The 21,771-nt window shown below is 40.0% G+C and overlaps 1 protein-coding gene across 1 annotated transcript; it reads right to left on the reverse strand.

Moving 5' to 3' along the window:
* Window positions 1–898: 898 nt before the first annotated feature.
* On the reverse strand, window positions 899–21,289 carry si:ch73-140j24.4 (microtubule-associated protein 1B). The gene is made up of 9 exons (XM_053629652.1): window positions 19,424–21,289; window positions 17,917–17,977; window positions 12,921–13,082; window positions 11,215–11,412; window positions 8,148–8,402; window positions 7,019–7,105; window positions 5,686–5,809; window positions 5,357–5,401; window positions 899–5,168 (listed from the first exon to the last, which is right to left on the reverse strand). The coding sequence occupies exons 1-9, from the start codon at window positions 19,480–19,482 to the stop codon at window positions 2,080–2,082; spliced, it is 4,080 nt and encodes a 1,359-aa protein (XP_053485627.1). The 5' UTR covers window positions 19,483–21,289; the 3' UTR covers window positions 899–2,079.
* Window positions 21,290–21,771: the final 482 nt, after the last annotated feature.

A 21,771-nucleotide genomic window follows, 5' to 3' on the forward strand; every position in this document is an offset into this window, starting at 1 on the left:
TGCCAAAATACAGCTTGATGATCCTCAAACCTTTTGGGAGAATGTTCTGTGGACTGATGAGTCAAAAGTGGAACTGTTTGGAAGACAGGGGGCCCGTTACATCTGGAGTAAACCAAACACCGAATTCCACAAATAGAACATCATACCTGCGGTCAAGCATGGTGGTGGCAATGTGATGGTGTGGGGATGCTTTGCTTCTTCAGGGCCCGGGCAACTTGTAATAATTGAGGGAAACATGAATTCTGCTCTCAACCAGAAAATCCTAAAGGAGAATGTCCGGTCTTCAGTCCATAAGTTGAAATTCAAGCGTAACTGGATTATGCAGCAAGACAATGATCCAAAGCGTAGGAGTAAGTCCACGATCTGAATGGTTCAAAAAAAGCTTCTATTAAAGTTTTGGAGTGTCCTAGTCAAAGTCCTGACTCCAATTGAGCTGCTGTGGCAGGACCTTAAACAAGCAGTTCATGCTCGAAAACCCTCCAGTGTGGCAAAATAAATAAATAGATAAATAAAAACTGTATTGTGTGTTTACTCAGGTTGCCTTTGTTTTACGTTGTATTTCGTTTAAAGATCTACAACTATTTAGTATGAGACGTACACAAAAACAGAAGAAACCAGGATGGATTCTATTCATAAAATAAATGTGTCTCTATCTATAAAACGTTTAAAAGCCAGCAAGGACCATCTCTGAAACCGTACCCACATTCCATGTTTTGTTTTGTTCAATGCTTGTTTGCATGAAAGCGTCTGCGTGTTTCGTGTAAAGTTTTTATTTCTCATATCTGTGATTATATGTTTTAACTGCAATGTCACATTGGAACATTTCATTTTCTTACCCAGTATTTTCTTCCTTGTGCATTACCACTCACACCTACGACCTAAAATGGAAATCATAAAACTGACAAGTACAGCTGTTTTAAAACTTTTACTGCATTATATATTCATTTATTTTTAACAAATGAATGTTTTGATGCCAATGATAAAACACTTTGCACACAAGAACAGACAGACATCTAGTACAGGCGTACACACACACGTGACATAATTAGTGTTTCAGCAGTTGCTTAAAATCTCCATTGGTGTGGATTTGTAGTAGTTACATTAGGCTGAACATGTAATTATATATAATTTCATATGTGTGTTATGAATTGCTTATAAAACATTGGCAATTCTCTATATATTGATTAGTATTGCAGATTCCAAGGCCTGAACAAGCAGAGCTCTTATACGATGATTTGTGATGCTGTGTGAAAATGAAGAACAGAACTCTGTATAAAATGCTACTTAGTATGATCAAGATAGTAAGTAGTGTAGGCCATACAAATGTAACGACTTGTTTACCAGACTCACTCACTAGATGCAAACACTGCTAAATTCAATGGAATTTCTAAAAGTAGCCAGTGGATGAATTAATAATCTCCACATACACTCCTTAAGAACACTTGATTCATGCAGCACTGTACTGGAGGTATTCAATGTGAGAACTTTCAGTCAGTTGTATCATATCTCTCGCTCTATTTTGAAATAAACCCTGTTAAACAAGTCAGGTTTGTACAGATGTATGAATAAAGGCATACGTTATACACCCCTGAAATAACCCAAGAAGCTGGGAAGGACAACGTAGCATGCTTGTTACATCAAGCCATGGTATTCTTTCAAAAATAAAAATGGAGGTACAATGTGACACAGTGGTGCTACTTAAACTGTCCATCTGCCTTTACAAGGATTTGCAGGCCATCAGATACAGGCTACTTCTAAAATGGAGGATACCTTCTTTCTAAAAGGGTTAAAAAGGTCATAAAGGTCAAGTATGCTACTTATTTCTAGGGAGATTCCATAACTAATGTTTCAGGGCTCGGTAATCTTCTGGCTTCGAAGCACCTCCATATAGATAGGTAATGTTGTCCTTGCTACTGTAGGTAATCCTCTGGTGTCATATGATATGCATGTTCAAAGTAATGTTCAGTCGTTGATGATGTCATTTCCTGGAAGCATGAGCTCAGATTCCTAACAGAAAACTCAAGGAGTTTCTCTAAAAGTACTACATTGGTCTATGGAATTTTTAGGAGTGTCCCGTCATCATAGCAAGCTAGGTTTCTCGGCCTCGTCCGGCGTATGGCCGAAATCAACTTCTGGACTTGAGGTCTCTTTAATATCAGTGCTGCTGTTTTCCAAATCCCATGGATAGAACTTGGCAGTGTCTGGATTAGAGCCAAAAAGCATTTCAGTGACACTTTGCTGAACGGAATCAGAGGAACGTGAGGCCACCATTTTGCTGAGCTCAGAGCAGAAGAAATCGATTTCGGCGAGGTCTTCCATGGCTGTGACACTTACTGTGGAATTTTTGTCCTGTACGGTTATTTTCTCAACTTTGGGTGAAAAAGAGCCAACATCGGTAAAGGTACTGGAATCGGACTGGAAAATAAAGTCTGTTGTTGAGTAACTGGATGAATAGCTTAAGCTTTGGGTATCAGGGCTGACCAGGTTAGCCTCAAGTGGTAGGAGGGGATCTGCTCTGTTTGGTGCAGAATCACAGTGTAGTTGAGGAGACTGACTAACTCCGGAGTCCCAGCTACTGGATCTGTAATCTCCATAAGATCTGGAATCATCTTGGACAGATCCAGGGACAAGGATATCCATGTTGGAGTGAGCGTAATTGCTTCCTGTAAGATGCGGCATCGGACTGAAGGGGTCAAAACTGTCGAATTCAGATCCGCTAAAGGACTCGGCAAGCACATCAGACGAACCAGTACACCCAAGACCTGAATCGTTTGTTATTCCATCGTTGGTCGCAGGGTTACAGATTTCAGGTTCAGAATCAAATATTGTTGTATCACTGGACTCAGGGCTAAAGGGATCTGAAACCTGTACATCCAAATTTATGGGATTGGGCACCACTATCTGTAGATTTTCAGTTACAGAGCCTGGACCCAGTTCTGTAGACTCTGGACGTGAATCTGTAGGTGCGGGACTGAAAGGATCCAGTCCACTAAATTCATGATACCCAGAATCTAGTCTTCCGCTGTCAGTGTTTGGATTTTTGGCTTCAAATGCATGTATTGGGTTACCTATGAGTACTGGATCAAGTAGGACCAAACTTTGGAGACTTGTCTCAGATGAGCCAGATTCATTTATAACGCAAGTTTCAGAGTTAGGAGGCTCAGGATTCATTTCAGTGTTCTCACAGTAATCTATGCTTCCAACATCAAAGCTGAATGGGTTGCGAGCACAAAGCTTGTAACCATCGGTCGCGAACATCCCAGTGTCACCAGAGACAGGGCTAATGAGGTACTGAACTACAGGCTCTGCATTACAGCTCTCTGAATTTGTATCCACACTACTATCTAGGTCAGCGTTTTCTTTATTTTCAGATTGGGGATTAAATACACTGTTGCACTCTAAATCAAATATATTGCATTCAAAGTGGTCAAGGCCAGGACTTTGGTCTTTAGCTTCAGGAGAAACAGGGCTTGAATGTGGATCTTTTGCCTCAGACTCAATAGGTTCATTTGGTTCAGGACTGATGGAGGGTTGTTCGGATCTGACCTCGGCTTCTTCTCTGTCAAAGCTTTCCTCTGGGTAATCTTCGAAACTACACTGCTTAAGGTCCTCATCCTCTGGAGCAGCATAGTCAAATTCATCCATGTCAACAAATTCAGGACTCGCGTGTTCAGCTTCTGATTTCTTTTTCTCACTTACTTCAGGAGAAACAGGGCTTGAATGTGGATCTTCCGCCTCAGATTCAATAGGTTCATTTGGTTCAGGACTGATGGAGGGTTGTTCTGTTCTGACCTCGGCTTCTTCTCTGTCAAAGCTTTCCTCTGGATAATCTTCGAAGCTACACTGCTTAAGGTCCTCATCCTCTGGAGCAGCATAGTCAAATTCATCCATGTCAACAGATCCAGGACTCGCGTGTTCAGCTTCCGATTTCTTTTTCTCACTTACTTCAGGAGAAACGGGGCTTGATTGTGAATCTTCTGCCTCAGATTCAGTAGGTTCATTTGTTTCAGGACTGATGGAGGGTTGTTCGGATCTGACCTCGGCTTCTCTGTCAAAGCTTTCCTCTGGATAATCTTTGAAACTACACTGCTTAGGGTTCTCATCCTCTGGAGCAGCATAGTCAAATTCATCCATGTCAACGGATCCAGGACTCGCGTGTTCAGCCTCCGATTTCTTTTTCTCACTTACTTCAGGAGAAACAGGGCTAGTGTCAGAACTACCAGGGTCTAACCGGACTGTGAAGAAATAGATATCTCCAAATTTGTGGTCGTCTGAGTCAGAGGGTTCTTCATTATGGGTTGCGTCATTTGTATTACTGAAATGATCTTCTTTTAGCTCAAGAGAGCAAGGCTCACACTTCACATCATGTATCTCTTGATTGGGAGGGCTAGGACTACCAGGATCAATATGAGGGGACACATTTGCAGTGTCTTCAATTAATTCCATCTCAGGCTTTATTTCAGTGACAGTATTGTGATCAGAACTGAACGACGATGGCTTCTCGTCTACGTCACTGCTGACAGGAAACGGCTCCGGATCATACGCGTCAGGACTGAGAGGAAAACCAGTGTATGAGCTTGTATCAATCCGCTGAAGTCCGTACAGCGCTTGATTCCTTTTAACATAACTGGGTCCTGCCTCAACTTCTGGCTCCTCCTCTGGATGATCTTCAGCTATGCCAAAATCTCCATCAAAGGAGCTTTCAACTGTCGAACTGGACTCAGAGTCCTGAATGTCATTATGTTCGCAAACAATAGGGTCAAAATGTCCTCCATCTTCAATCTTGGGGCTTGCAGGCAGATCCAACTCGTTTCCTATGGTGTCGAGATCTTGGGTCACTGTGATTTCGATTCCAACCTGAGGACAGACGTCAGTGTATGACACGTGTTGATCGGACTCAGCAAGCTCGGGGATGTTTTGTTCAAACATCCCAGAGTCAATGGACTGACTGCATTTAGAACCAGCTGGAATATGGGCAACATTTGAGATATCGGCAGGGTCTTCTTTACTAGCAGATTCAGGACTCAAGGTCAAAGGGTTGGATTCCTTAGCATTGCCTTCTTCACTGATGGGAGAATCCTGAGGAAACGGGCTGTTTGCTACATCACTGAACAGGTTATCACAAGCAAAGGGGTCGCTTCCTTTGAATGGATCACCAGATAGGAATTCTGAGAGAAAACAACACTGTGTTAGGTACTGATTTGAGATTTCCTAAAGAAACATCTAGTTCATACTAATACATTAATACCGAGAATCAAATACAAGAACTAGGTAAAACTATACAAACTATGTTAAAATTATGCAGTATTTAAGAACACATATAACACACACACACACACACACACACAACACTGACCTGTCATATCCACTTTTGGAAAGCGTTCATCTCCAAACACATCATCTAGGAAATAGATGGAATGTACTTTACTCATGCTGCATTTGCATATTATGTATACTGTAATCATTTTTTTAATGAGTATTTTCTTTAATATAGAAACTAATACGTCCATGACAATTTATAATTTATTATAAATATCTAAATATTCTAAAGACAATTTATATATGCTTAAGGTGACAGAAAAACTGCTTCCTAAATGACATGTTTTTAAACTCGACGTGTTCCAGGAAGCCTGGGAATGCCGATTTAAATCAAAGTAGATGATATCAGATAACAGTCCCACTTACAATCAACAAAAGGGTCTGGGTGGAAGAAGTCAAACTCCTTGCTAGCAGTCTGATTAACCGGTTTGGACATGAGGGATTGGACGATTTCAAAATCCTCTTCTTCCAGATCAGCAGAGCCTGTGTGCTTTATAGAGAAAATCTCAGTGATGAAGGCATAGTAGTACGAAGTAGTGAATTTCATAAATACCATGTGATTAGATTTTTAGGGTAGGACTAGTTCCAGAAAGTCAGCGTTAAGTGAGAGATGACATTTCTGTAATCAGACACAATCAAGGTTTTCCCATGAAATGGGGTTAGGGTTGAAATATGTCATTTTGGCCTGTTGCTAATAACCATCCTTGTATGGCAGGAACGCGTATTTGTTTAATCCTAATAGCTGGGCAGCACTCCATATTTAATACTATTAAATATTGCAAAAATACTGGGAAACAAAATCTAAAAGTTTATATTGTAGATATGTATGCTTACCAGCCACTTCAATAGGAACACCTCCACCCGTGCTTATTCATACAATTATCCATTCAGCCAATTATCCGGCAGCAGCGCAATGCATAAAAACACCCAGATCTGCTGTTGTAGCACCTCAAAGTTCAATAAGTTGTGCATTCTGACATGCTTTTCTGCTCACCGTGGTTGTAAAGAGTGCTTATTTGAATTTCTGTACATTTCCTGTCAGTTCGAACTGGTCTGGCCATTCTTCTCTGACCTCTCTCATCAAGGAGTTTCTGCGCCATAATTGATGCTCACTGGATGTTTTTTTGTTTTTCCACACCATTCTGTATAACCTCTAGAGACTCCCAGGAGATCGGCCGTTTTTGAAACACGCATACCAGCCATTGTTGTCTGGCACTAACAATGCAATTCACACCATGATCAAAGTTACTAGGATATCCCCCGCAATTCTGATGTTTGCTGTGAACATTAACTGAAACTCTTGACCTGTACCTGCATGATTTTATGCACTGCGCTGCTGCCTCATGATTCCCCCGATAAGATAACTGCAAGAATGAACAGGTGTACTGGTGTTCCTATTAAAGTGGGCGGTTGGTGTATATTGTGCATTTCAATGGGACACAATCCACAGTGCTGTTTCAAGACAATTGAAACACCACATGTCTAACTTTATATATATATATATATATATATATATATATATATATATATATATATATATACACACTGTTTCTTCGCTAAATATTTGACCAAGAATCCTGTATCCAGGAAATATTAAATATAGATATAAATCTGATACAGCATTACAGACATCTGCTTCCTGATAAATAAAAAATGCCTTTATACATGACAATCAGTTCTTACTGTGTGTGCCCTTTACCTGTGAAGTTATTGATCTGGGTGACGCATCCTCTTCTTTAAACTCCGTCAAAGTGATCTCAGTGAATGAAGATGAACCACTGCTCTTCTGTGGAATTAAAAATAATCACAAAATAAGGGGCCCGAACACATAAAGAGAAGCGTATGCAGCATAGAGCATATATAGAAACCATATGCGCAAAGCAAAATATAAACGATTATTAAACATCAACAGTGCTGGTCCTTCTGCTTACGTCAACTATGTTAGCAAGCTAGTTAAACAGTTGAAATGACCTTGAAGCTAGCATTGTCTTAGCTAGCTAATAATCTTTACGATGTGTTAGACCCTTTATCGTGAACATTCGAAAGGGGTTTCCAAACATTAGACAGGGAACTAACTGGCTTCTGATCGAGAGACGTGTTTATTTACATTAGCTTGTTAGTCAGCCAAGTTAACTAGCTAGTTCAACAGTTGAAATTAAAATGGAAGCTAGTTTAGGTAACCCTGCATTTTCTTAGCTAGCTAATAATGTTTAGAAGATGCTAGAACACCCTGAAGTGGTTTCCAAACATTAGACAGGGAATTAGCTATCTACTGATTGAGCTATGTTTATTTACAGTCACACTACACTTCCTGAGGTAAAAGATGTACACACACACACACATTTTATATATATATATATATATATATATATATATATATATATATATATATATATATATATATATATATATATATATATATATATATGGCTGGACGCTAAGTGGCTAATGTGACACTGATACTGAAACCATAACAGTGCTCTCACTAGTGCTAGCAATTATCGGCTAACTACATAGCTTAGCTTGCTCTCTAGACTAGACTGTTTATTATCTGGTGATGAGGACGTTGTTTGCCATTGTGGTCACTTATTCAAGAGAATTTGAGAATGTAACATGCACTTTTGATTGAGGGGGAACAAAAACGCCTACAAAAATAAAACATGGAACTTTATAGTCCTCATTCAGGAAAGTTCCTCTCTACTTCTTCAGAGGAAACGTGGTGTGGGGAACAGTTTTTTTGATTATGGTCCCAGAACGGCTAGGACTAGCACTGATTTAAATGCATACAATAAGTCACTTCAGTTAATTTTATATAATGTATGCTAGACCAAGTTCTCAGCAGAGCGCTGCAGTTTCTCAGGGCCGTCTTCGTGTTCCTGCTCAGAAGGCTCGTTCTCCACACTGCAATGTTTGAGTGCTTTTTCGTCAAGACGGCAGTGCACTTCGGCATCCTCGTCTTCCTCTCTGGAACTGCTGTTTGCAGTCACGTTTAAGCTTTCCGTCGCCTGCTGGGACGTGATCTCAGGAGCACACGTCTCGATGGCTATCATCTCAGTAATCAGTTCACCTAGTCTCTGTTTAGCCTAGGAGAAAATAAATGGAGGGGAAAAAAACACACACACACACACAAATGCGTTTAGACTGAAATCTAGATTACAATTCAGTCACTGCTTCACAAAATTATGCAAATTAGCTCATAACACATGACACAATGTCCATACTTTTCCCCCCCCCTACTTGTTCTATAGAAAAGATCGTTTCATATAATTTAGTGTATTAATTTTTGCGTGGTGTCTCCTAATGTAGCTAGCAAGGACGTGAAGCTTATAGCTACCAGTTTTTCATTGTTCAAACTGCACAATTACATCACCATACACATTACATGTTTGATTTAAATCTGGCCTCTGTAGCTCTACGTGCACCCTATCACAACATTAACATGTGCCGTTATAGGAAACAATCGACGACGGAGTGGCCTGTTACTACGTCACCACCACAAAGTCGATTATTTTCCGATAACAGAACGTCTCAAAGTGTTTTCTTCCTCTTCTACCACAGCAAGTTGCCAGAGCTGACAATTTCATGTATTAAAAAGAATGAGACAAGTCCGTTCCTATTACCTCTTACGTTATCACAGCTATTAACATAAAACACTGACAGCTACAAAGCCCTGACACTGGAGACTCCTTCCATAAATATGAATGAAATAAAACGTCTCCTTACAGAAAACTTACACCAAAGAATACATATTTATATATTTTTATATCTGTTCAATAACAACACATTTTAATATATTTATTCTTAGGCTTAGTTTATGTATAGTCTCCTCAATACAAGTCCCTATGAATGAGTTGTTACTATAGTAACGATGACATATTAATATTAACCTGTGATTTGAGTTACTGTTACGGAAAATTAATCAACGCCTCCTGACCAATCGGATTCTTGGATTCAATAGTACTGCGTTATAAGGGGAAAAAATGAAATCACACAACACATTGACGCTACGTTATCATCCGAGTCGCTTCTAATGTACAATTTCATTTTTAGACATTGGAAATATGCAATTTGATAAAAGTGCATCAATATAATGATAAATGGTGTACTTCGTGGATATACAGTCATGAGTAGCATATTGGATGTTAAGACCTATTTCCCCCCCACAAAGTGTTTCCTTTTTTCCTTCTTAAATTGATTGATTATAGTACATAGACAATACATAGAACATTTCACTGAATCCACCGATTTGGGGGCAGCGCTGGCTTAGCAGTTAGGGGTAGTGGGCATAGCGGTTAAGGCTCTGGGTTACTGATCGGAAGGTCGGGGTTCAAGCCCTGGCCACCATTGGGCCCTTGAGCAAGGCCCTTAACCCTCTCGGGGCGCTGTATCATGGCTGACCCTGTGCTCTGACCCCAACTTCATGGTCTGCTGGGATATGCAAAGAAAAGAATTTCACTGTGCTGTAATGTATGCGTGACCAATAAAGACTCATTATCATATCATACAGATAGATAGATAGATAGATAATTCAACAGATACAACAGACTCTAAACCTAAATATGCTGAGTCATTTCGTGCATTCTGACTTTATCTGCACGCTTCAACACGGTTGCTATGACTGGTTTTTGTTTGGGTTTTTTTTTAGCTCTGTGAGTGTGTGATGAGTTAGACATGCAGTTTGCTTACTTATTCAGTCTTGTATAAGTGGGATAAAAATAAAGAAATAAAATTCAAGCACCAATTGGCTGATCGACTCTTAACGTAAATGTTCAGTGTCTTCTGGTGGAATTATTCCGTTAATGTTATCACATCGACTAAAAATGGTCTATTAAGAACACGCCTTTAATTGGAAAAAGTAAAAAAAAAAAAAAAAAAAAGCCTTTGGTGTGAAGAACTGAATTGGATTGAAGAACACTTTGGGGTGGAAAAAAAAATAAAAAAAATCAATGCAGCTCTCTGGGAAGCTGTACACCACTTACAGGGCCTGTTCCTGTTCTTTTCATTTATTTATTCACATTTCTTCATCAATTATTTATTGGCTTGATTAATTATTTATCGTTAGCACAAGCTCCCAAGTAATTTACAGTTAATTTACAGCGAGGAAGTTATTTCAATGAATACCGTTTTTGCAAGTAAATAAAAATTATTCGTTACAATCGATCCATTCTTACAATTCATTCGTGCACACGTGACGCTTCACGAAAAAAAAACAAAAAAAAAAACATTTTATATAGAAACAACAAATTCTGGTCATGTCAGTCACTTTTCAGATCCGGGGATAAAATGTCTTCCCTTGAACCGTAATCCAAATATCAAAACAAAAAAAACGTTTATTTCATTGTTTTCACCCAACCGCATCGTTCCTTTCGTACGAACTTAAGCTCCGCCCACTTCACAATCGCTCCGTATTAAATATGAATATATATTAAAATCGCACTGTGGTTTTTTCTTTTTTTTTCTTTTTCAAAACATATTTTTTTGCTCTAGATGAGCCGCATTCATGAAATCCTCGTTCCGATCCCTAATGAGAAGGATATTAATGAGGAATTTCCTCATGTCCTAATGTTGGATTGACGTCAAAACCTGAGTACAGCGTGTGGCATAAAAACATTGACTTATAAGCGTTCGTTGAATTCGAATAAAGAAAGAAATGAAAGGCATTTTCATTCTAATAGTATGCAAAGATTTATGGATTTATTACATATGCAAACGTATGCGATTAGACAAATAAATAAAAAGTTTCAATACAAAATATGTAGCAGAGTATCACAGTCAACTGGCAAAGACCGACAGTGGTATCTATTATTCTTTTTAAATGACTCCGTGTTAAATGCATCTTTGGCTGGATTTATATATTTATTTATTAAAATGTTGAGCGAAAAGCTGAGCTCTAACCTCAGTGATCTCTGTGTACGTTTCTCCGATGCAGTGTTTGAGCGGGCCGATGCGGCCGTGCACCTCCTCCACCCGCGCTCTGGTGCTGCTGATCTCCTCCTGGAGCCGCTGCAGCTCCTCTTTAGCTCTCTTCAGCTCGCCGTCGTATTCCTGCACTCTCTGCTCCAGTTCCTCCTGCTCCTCCTGCAGAGACAGGAGCTACACACACACACACACACACGGAGCAGATATTTCAATCGGACATCATAGAGATCATCGTCCTGCAGCCAATCTCAGAGTGGAGGCGTTGATACAAACACTGCACTCAAACTCCCAGAATGCAGCTCGGCTAGCGAGCAAACTAAGACACGGCGAGAGCAATGGCGCTGATGGTGCATTGAAAGCTTTGAAAGCTGATCTGTTTGAACAGAATGGACAGATTGTAGGACTAAAGCACTGCTGCATCATTCTCTTTAGGCAGCACTATCAGAAAGGCGTCGAAAGGCATTGTGGGTAATGTATTAAACTATTAAGAGACTGTATACGCAAGTCGTTCCTTTAAAATCAGGATCAAACCGGAAATGGGAAAATGACGTTCACTGATGGAGATCCCGTCCGCTCGGTTAGATTTCGTTTGAGAGTTTTTAGATCTATACGAATTGAACGCTGTGTGGAAACACAGCCGGTTTTAAACATTGTGTCCTTCCAGGTAACTGTAGGCTTCTTGGTTGTCTCTTGGCCAGCCGTGTCACTGCGTCATTAATTCAGGCACTGGTTGATGTGCCAGTAGTTTATAAATCACAAGGATATACCTCTTAATGTCACAGGTGGAACAACTTTTAATTAAGCAAGAGGCTGCTTTTTATGTATTAAAAAAAAAGCTGACTTTTATGTAGACTAAAGCCAGAGAAATCTTATCGTTTGACTACTGCTCACATCGATCTCTTGACTCGACAAATAAAATCCTGCCTGTTGGGGATTTATGCTGAATTGTTGTTTTTTTTTGTGATTGTTGCAGCCAAAAATGATTTATTTTGCTGTGGCATTTTTTCTAAATGCGAGTTTACTATGCGAGTTTGAGTTGAGTTTTTTGAGGAAAAGTGCTTGAACTGGCGAAACTGTGTTTCCCAGTGACGTTTGTGATGTTCGACACATGTGAACGGAAGAGGGCTTTGACTGAACGCGCGTTGGGATGACGTCACCTGATGCGTCTCGGCCGAAATCTGCGGGCAATCTTCGTTAAATTTGACAGAACTGCAAGCTCCTCCGAACATCGTGGAGTTTGCTCGGGTTTGCGTTCATTTCTGCGATCGCAAAATCCTGGGAGGACTGAAAATCGCATCGCTAAGTTGTTCTGCATGATAACTCATAGCGCAGGTAGTGCAGCTTTATTGAAAAGGCCTAGAAGAACCTAGCCACGCCCTCAGGCAAGCAGAGCTGCTCAGCTCCGCCCCCTTTGCTTAAAAAAACAAACAAACTGCAGTTGTGCATTGTCACAGTTTTCATTGTAACTGCAGTTCACTCATCTTCTTTAAAAAGAAAAAAAAGAAGCTGAATTTGGGTCAGAATTGGATTTCATTTATTTATTTATTTATTTATTTATTTATTTGAGAATTCAGCAGTAGAGACTTTTTCCAGGCCAGGTCACATTTGCAAAGGTTTGAGAGAGCACATGGACATGCATATGCATGTGTGTGGGTGTGTGTGTGTGTGTGTGTGGCCTTTACCAGCTGGCCTTCCTGCTTGCGCTGCTCTTGGATGCGTTCGATTTCCTCCTTCAGCTGTGCTCTCCTCTTGGCCAGGCTCTCGAGGTCCTGCTGGCTGTCCCGGCATTGAGCCCTGTCTCTCTGCAGAGCCCCTTCCTCCATCGCCACCACGTCCTCCATATCCTGGACAAGGACAGAGAGATTCGCTTAGACAAGGAACCAGAAGCACAGAATATTAGTGCGAGTAGAAATAACAGTCGCTACCCCCTTTTTCCGCCTAAAGCAATATCAAACATTATTCAGTGTGACAGAGGGCTGTGGAACAGATTTCACCGCCAGACTTCACCTCTTTATCATCATAACAAGAAAACTCCACTTCCTGAGTGCACATCTTAAAAGGAGGATTATTTTTTACTAGGCATGTGCTGATATAATAACACCGTCATGCCTTTTATCACATTTTAATAATGCAAAAAAAAAAACCCTTCTCTATACTTCTCCAAGCAGGAAAATTGTTTTTCTTTTACTAGCTTCTCCGCTTCCTAGGTTTAAAGGTGCAACTTGTAATGTTTAAAAGCGTTTCTAAACCACTAATGATCCTATCATTTCAAATATGCCTTAATAATATTGTGATTCACACTACTGCCATGCAGTGGGACCGGATAGATGGTTTTTTTCTGGCCCATAAAATAGCCCCGCCCCTAACCGAACACAGCTATTCAGTTCCGCCAAAATTATTTAAAATACATACCGTACAAACGTTTATAAATTCATGGGAAGGGCTTGGGGGAAATGGGGAAGGAGGAAGACTTTTGAAGATTGTAGTTCACCTTACAGCCTACAGAGGGAGCTAAAAAAAAAATCATTAAATGACAAACTGCTACTTTAAAGTCTAAATTGTGAAGTAAAAACTAGAAATGCACCGGTCACATTGTATTCACATGGGCTAAACTTCAGGAATGTCTTCTTTGCTCGCAGTCTAAACAGTAAATAAATGATTTTTTAAAAAATTTACATATGTATCACATGACCACTTATTACTACTATGTGTGTACGGTTCTCCAGCACCACTCCTGGATACACTCTCCTCTGATACACTTCATTTATCTTATCAGCTAATTATATTAAGCTGCATTAGGTGTGTGTGTGCAATCAGGGTAAACACTCAACTGTACAATGCTGTGTGCCGCAATATTGAGATCCTTGCACTTAAGACATGTCAGAACATTATACGCTTGTGAGTGAAAAAAGGAATGAGAGGCAGGATGGGAGGGAAAAGAAGGCAAGACCATTTCTAATAATAAAATCTATTATTAAAAGACTGACTCTGAATTCACTCGAGGCAGTGACAGACAAGAGGGTGGTAGAAAAAAAATGGATAATAAGAAAATGGAAATATTTTACTCATCATATCCATAGGACTGCTCAGGAGCACCTTCAGTTACAGACCCATTCCAGCAGCCAGTAACCATGACCCACTTCCTGTTTCAGTTCGATGTAGCTCTCTTTTGCACTTTGTTTTGTTTTTGCTCTGGGTAGAGTGTGTAAATGTGTGGAGTGGAGTGTGTAAGTGTGCGACTATTGATTATGTGTACAAAAGATTCTCCTGCTGTAGTGAAGATCAATAAAGTCTATCCATCTATCCATCCATCCATCTATGCACATTCATCCATCCAAACGGTCATCTCGAATTCTACACTTTTATATAACAGAGTAAGCAGCTCTCAGAAAAACTGCATACTACATTTCCTAATTGTCCATCCATCCCTCCATGCATCCATCCATCATACTACATTTCCTAACTGTCCATCCATCCCTCCATGCATCCATCCATCATACTACATTTCCTAATTGTCCATCCATCCCTCCATGCATCCATCCATCATACTACATTTCCTAATTGTCCATGCATCCATCCATCATACTACATTTCTGAATTGTCCATCCATCCATCCATCATACAACATTTCCTAATTGTCTGTCCATCCATCCATCCATCCATTATACTACATTTCCTAACTGTCCATCCATCCATCCATCATACTACATTTCCTAATTGTCCATCCATCCCTCCATGCATCCATCCATTATACTACATTTCCTAATTGTCCATCCATCCATCCATGCATCCATCCATCATACTACATTTTTGAATTGTCCATCCATCCATCCATCCATCATACTACATTTCCTAATTGTCCATCCATCCATCCATCCATCCATTATACTACATTTCCTAATTGTCCATCCATCCCTCCATGCATCCATCCATTATACTACATTTCCTAATTGTCCATCCATCCATCCATCCATCCATCCATCATACTACATTTCCTAATTGTCCATCCATCCATCCATCATACTACATTTCCTAATTGTCCATCCATTGTACTACATTTCCTAATTGTCCATCCATCCCTCCATGCATCCATCCATTATACTACATTTCCTAATTGTCCATCCATCCATCCATGCATCCATCCATCATACTACATTTTTGAATTGTCCATCCATCCATCCATCCATCATACTACATTTCCTAATTGTCCATCCATCCATCCATCCATCCATCCATTATACTACATTTCCTAATTGTCCATCCATCCCTCCATGCATCCATCCATTATACTACATTTCCTAATTGTCCATCCATCCATCCATCCATCCATCCATCATACTACATTTCCTAATTGTCCATCCATCCATCCATCATACTACATTTCCTAATTGTCCATCCATTGTACTACATTTCCTAATTGTCCATCCATCCCTCCATGCATCCATCCATTATACTACATTTCCTAATTGTCCATCCATCCATCCATCCATCCCTCCATGCATCCATCCATCATACTACATTTCCTAATTGTCCATCCATCCATCCATCATACTACATTTCCTAATTGTCCATCCATCCATCCATCCATCCATCATACTACATTTCCTAATTGTCCATCCATTGTACTACATTTCCTAATTATCTATCCATCCATCACACTACATTTCCTAATTGTCCATCCATCCATCCATCACACTACATTTCCTAATTGTCCATCCATCCATCCATCACACTACATTTCCTAATTGTCCATCCATCCATCCATCCATCACACTACATTTCCTAATTGTCCATCCATCCATCCATCACACTAGATTTCCTAATTGTCCATCTATCTATCCATCACACTACATTTCCTAATTGTCCATCCATCCATCCATTATATTACATTTCCTAATTGTCCATCTATCTATCCATCACACTACATTTCCTAATTGTCCATCCATCCCTCCATCACACTACATTTCCTAATTGTCCATCCATCCATCACACTACATTTCCTAATTGTCCATCCATCCATCACACTACATTTCCTAATTGTCCATCCATCCATCACACTACATTTCCTAATTGTCCATCCATCCATCACACTACATTTCCTAATTGTCCATCCATCCATCACACTACATTTCCTAATTGTCCATCCATCCATCACACTACATTTCCTAATTGTCCATCCATCCATCACACTACATTTCCTAATTGTCCATCCATCCATCACACTACATTTCCTAATTGTCCATCCATCCATCACACTACATTTCCTAATTGTCCATCCATCCATCACACTACATTTCCTAATTGTCCATCCATCCATTCATCACACTACATTTCCTAATTGTCCATCCATCCATCACACTACATTTCCTAATTGTCCATCCATCCATCACACTACATTTCCTAATTGTCCATCCATCCATTCATCACACTACATTTCCTAATGGTCCATCCATCCATCCATCCATCACACTACATTTCCCAATTGTCCATCCATCCATCTATAATACTGCATTTTTATTATACAATATGCAGCCTGCAAATTGCAATAAATTCTCTAGGACACCAATTCATACATAATTTAACATTTCCTAGTCAATATTTGTTCATCCATACATCCATCTATCCAGTACAAACGCTATACGTTAAAAAAAAAAAACAACAACAACAACCAGTAATCAAAATGAAATTTACCGTCAAAACATATCCACCCATTTTTTTTCTAATAATGTATACAAATTCATCCATCCAATCAGCCAATCATCCATTCACTGATCCATCCAGCCATCTATCGATCCAATCACCCATCTATCCATCCATTAAGATCTTCCATTTAAATTACACAGCTCTTTAAAGGATTGCAGGTCGCCAAATCTGTCCAGTTAAATGCCAAACCTGGACTGAGGCCCTGATCCTGTTCATTTATAATGAAGCCAAAGCACCAATCTGCTTATACTGTACTTTTAATCCAATTTTATCACTGAAGTTTCTGCAGTTCCATCCAACAACATTTAGTGCCTGTAGAATGGAGATGGATAGTGGAGCAGAAATCTCATACAATCACACACACACACACACACACACACACACACACACAAAATCCTCAACATCCGTGAGAATTCTTCTGGCAGGTATTCTATTACAGTAAACACACAGTAGCACATGCAGGATTTTCACATACTCTCAAGCGGAACTAGATTATCTGCAGCTGTGAATGTGTGTGTGTGTGTGTGTGTGTGTGTGTGTGTGTGTGTGTGTGTGTGTGTGTGTGTGTGCGCAAATCTGTGAAATCTAGCAGGTGGGGCTTGCCTCTGAGGCACCAATCACAGCTCACTAGCACTAAAATAGCACCGTGATGTCATCGGTGCCGCTCCACTGCTAGCCTTTGCTCTTGAATGTACATAAAAAAGCAGAGAAGAACCTGCTGCTGGTTCGTCGAGTTCATTCTCCATGCCTTGTCACTGATTAAACCCCGGTCAGTAGATAAATCACATGACTGGGCCAAGGCTCTCATTCACTTTATCATATATTCATATATATTATATATATATATATATATACACACACACACACACACACTGGCATTAATCGAGGAATTATTCATGAGCAAAATGGTTCTATCAACCCCCTGTTCTTAAACCTACTGGTTTATGAAGTTTAACCCGCATACACAACACGTACCTTGAGTTCATTTTCATTGCCAGGGTCTCTCTCTTTCGTTGGTATTTCCACTGAGTTTTCTCTGAAACACAAAATGGCACGTTCAGAAAGAGCTGAAGCAAAGCGAAGCAGTAGTCAATGCCTTGCATTCCTGCATACTCTTTACAATAATTATGCTTTGCGGCTTGTTTTTTTTATTATTTATTTATTTATTTTACAGCCTTTACAATAAAAAAACAGGTGGAAAGCGTTGAAAAGATGATATAGGGACGCTTACAGAAAGACGGCATTATTCTTTGATATCCATATACTGTAGACCAATAAAAAAAAAAAAAATCAGCTGATATAATATTGCAATATACTGGATCACATGATTTTCTGGGAGTATCACATGTATGGTCAGGTGTCAGAACGGTGATAATACTAGAACACAACATTATCCTAGCTGTTGTTTAATGTCAATAACAAACCAACCAAGAAAATAGTATTTCGACTCTATCTAAGCTTCGTTATTCGTCTTCAGTAAGTGCTTCATCCTGATCAGGAGAACAGTGGGTCTGAAGACCATCCTAGGGACACTGAGTACGATGCGGGAATTAGATGCCAGTAAATCAGACGTTCAGTCACATTCACAGGGGCGATTTCAAATAGCCTGACTATTTGTGGACGTGATTTTTGATGGTTGGAGGAAACCGGAGAACCCCGAGGAACCCCACACGGACACGCGTAGAACATGTGAAACTCTACCCAGACGCTAACCCGAGCTCAGGGAACTCGAAAAGAAATCAAAATATCATTCGGTCTAAGTTTGCGGAAACGCTTTACAAACTGATACTGATTTTACTGCCATGTTGTTCATAAACCAATGCATCGAAAACGGTATCGCCATGGCGTAATACATCCTTTTTGAAGTGAATCTCTATGAAATAGAAATAAGCGTGAGTAAGAGCTCTGTGTGTGTGTGTGTGTGTGTGTGTGTGTTGCTGAGTGTACAGAAGGTGTGCAATCTCCATTCAGAAAAAAGAATCCTGCAATCTTCCTGGTTACACCACATGACTCACACCTGATACAGAGCACATATGACGCAGAACAACAGCATGATGTTCGAGAAAGCTTACAAATGATGAAGAATATAGCCCTAGGAATAATAATAATAATAATAATAATAATAATAATAACATTTCTGTATGTATATCATTTAGATATATATATATATAGAGAGAGAGATGCTCTATATACTGAGTAAATATCATTTGGTAGTTCAGATAAGATATGATTTGATCATGTGATCTAGGGCTCTTTATGTGTGTGTTATAATATAATGTAATGTATTGATATAATGTTTTTTTCATGCAAATGTTTTGGGACATGCAAACACCCAGAGCATCTACTACCTGCATTGCACTCCGACCCTGAGGAGCAATCTGCATGTACAGAACTTATGTCACACTGGGGTGCTGTAGATGAAGCATGTTTGGTGTAGGGGTGTAGGGGTGTAGAAGATGCTGCGGTTGCGGTGCGTCTTTACCTGCCGCAGCCCGCGCGCTGACGTCCCGGCCTCAGGCAGTCCAGCAGAAAGCGCATCATATTAACGGCGTGATTTCATCCCTCCTCTCCGTGCACCTGATTAAAGTCTGCTTTCTTTCACCTGCCTTGTTTTGTCCGTGTATTCCCCTCCCTTTCCGCATACAGTGCGATCAGATCAGGACGAGCACCATTCAGATTTCTCTCGGAGAACTGAACGCGTAATGGAGCTCTCCTTGGAAAGAAAAAGAAAAAAAAGAAAAAAAAACCCCACACACACAAGAATCACGTCGCCTCTCCTTGAGTTGTGGATGGAAGGCCAAAGGGGCCATAAAGCGAGCAAATCACACGGCTCAGCCACGAGCTGCACTCGAATGCAGGAAGTGGCTTTTCTTTTATGGTTTTTGAAACGTGCATAATTTTGTTTTAAAGGTCTTATACAATAGATTTACATGCATTCAAGGTAAAAAAAAAACAAAAACAAAACAAAACAAAAAACTTTAATGTGCTTATAATTTAAATTGCAGCATTTCCTGGTTTTCCCCCAGTGTTCTATAGGATTCATTCGAAACTCCTCCTTTCAGAGAGCATACTCTGCTCTGATTGGTCAGATGTCAGAGTCTGTTGTGATTGATCTACCGCTGTCAAGTGTAACGAGTATCAGTTTCAGCTCCATCTGTCAGCGAGCAGCCGATGTAGACCAGAGGTGGAGCTTTTTTTACAAACCTACCTAGGTTAGGACAGGAAGTAACGTCTGAAATGACTAACGAGTCGTTTCAGCCGAATCGGCTCCGTCTTCTGGGAGTCGATAGCTCCGTTCGTCGTGCACTACATGAAAGGTGATATTTGAGAAACCATAATAGGTGCACTTTAAATGCTCTTGGGAAATCTAATGCTAAACATGTTCAGAGCAGATTTCTGTCAGAAACTCAACAGACCTCAATATGACCTGTGTTTTGAAGTGTACACTATATATTATATTACTAAAAAAGAAGAAAAAAAAACCCCCTGCTCCAGCAGGACAATGCCCCTGTACACAAAGCGAGCTCCATGAAGACGTCAAAGAGCTGTGATGTCAACCCCACTGTAATACACCCCAGGCCTCATCATCCAACATCAGTACTTGATGTCACTAAAGCTCTTATGGCTAAATGAGCACAAATCCCCACAGCCACGCTCCAAAATCTAGTGGAAAGCCTTCCCAGAAAATTGGAGCTTACTATAACAGCAAAGGAGGGAATCGATCTGGAACGGGATGTTTAACAAGCACATATGGGTGTAATGGTCAAGTGTCCACATATATTTTCTGGCCGTATAGAGCATCAGTTCTCTCTCCAGGACCTCAGCCCAAAGAAGCAGGACGTAATGAAAATAATGTCAAGGGGTTACTGTGTGAAATAGAAATAATGTCTATGGGTTACCGTGTCAGATAGAAATAATCTATTACTGTGTGAAATAGAAATAATGTCCGAGATACCGTGTGAAGTAGAAATAATGACCGAGATACCGTGCGAAATAGAAATAACGTCCGAGATACCGTGCGAAGTAGAAATAATGACCGAGATACCGTGCGAAGTAGAAATAATGTCCCAGATACCGCGTGAAGTAGAAATAATGACCGAGATATCGCGTGAAGTAGAAATAACGTCCGAGATACCGTGTGAAATAGAAATAACGTCCGAGATACTGTGTGAAATAGAAATAACGTCCGAGATACCGTGTGAAATAGAAATAATGACTGAGATACCGTGTAAGATAGAAATAATGACCGAGATACCGTGTGAAATAGAAGTAATGTCCGAGATACCGTGTGAAGTAGAAATAATGACCGAGATACCGCGTGAAGTAGAAATAACGTCCGAGATACTGTGTGAAATAGAAATAACGTCCGAGATACTGTGTGAAATAGAAATAACGTCCGAGATACCGTGTGAAATAGAAATAATGACTGAGATACCGTGTAAGATAGAAATAATGACCGAGATACCGTGTGAAATAGAAGTAATGTCCGAGATACCGTGTGAAGTAGAAATAATGACCGAGATACCGCGTGAAGTAGAAATAACGTCCGAGATACCGTGTGAAATAGAAATAACGTCCGAGATACTGTGTGAAATAGAAATAACGTCCGAGATACCGTGTGAAATAGAAATAATGACTGAGATACCGTGTAAGATAGAAATAATGACCGAGATACCGTGTGAAATAGAAGTAATGTCCGAGATACCGTGTGAAGTAGAAATAATGACCGAGATAACGTGTGAAGTAGAAATAATGACCGAGATACCGTGTGAAGTAGAAATAATGACCGAGATACCAGGGCATCCTCATGTCTGTTAGCTTCTGGCTCTC

The sequence above is a fragment of the Ictalurus furcatus genome, chromosome 7, assembly GCF_023375685.1.
Source record: "Ictalurus furcatus strain D&B chromosome 7, Billie_1.0, whole genome shotgun sequence".
Taxonomy (NCBI): domain Eukaryota; kingdom Metazoa; phylum Chordata; class Actinopteri; order Siluriformes; family Ictaluridae; genus Ictalurus; species Ictalurus furcatus.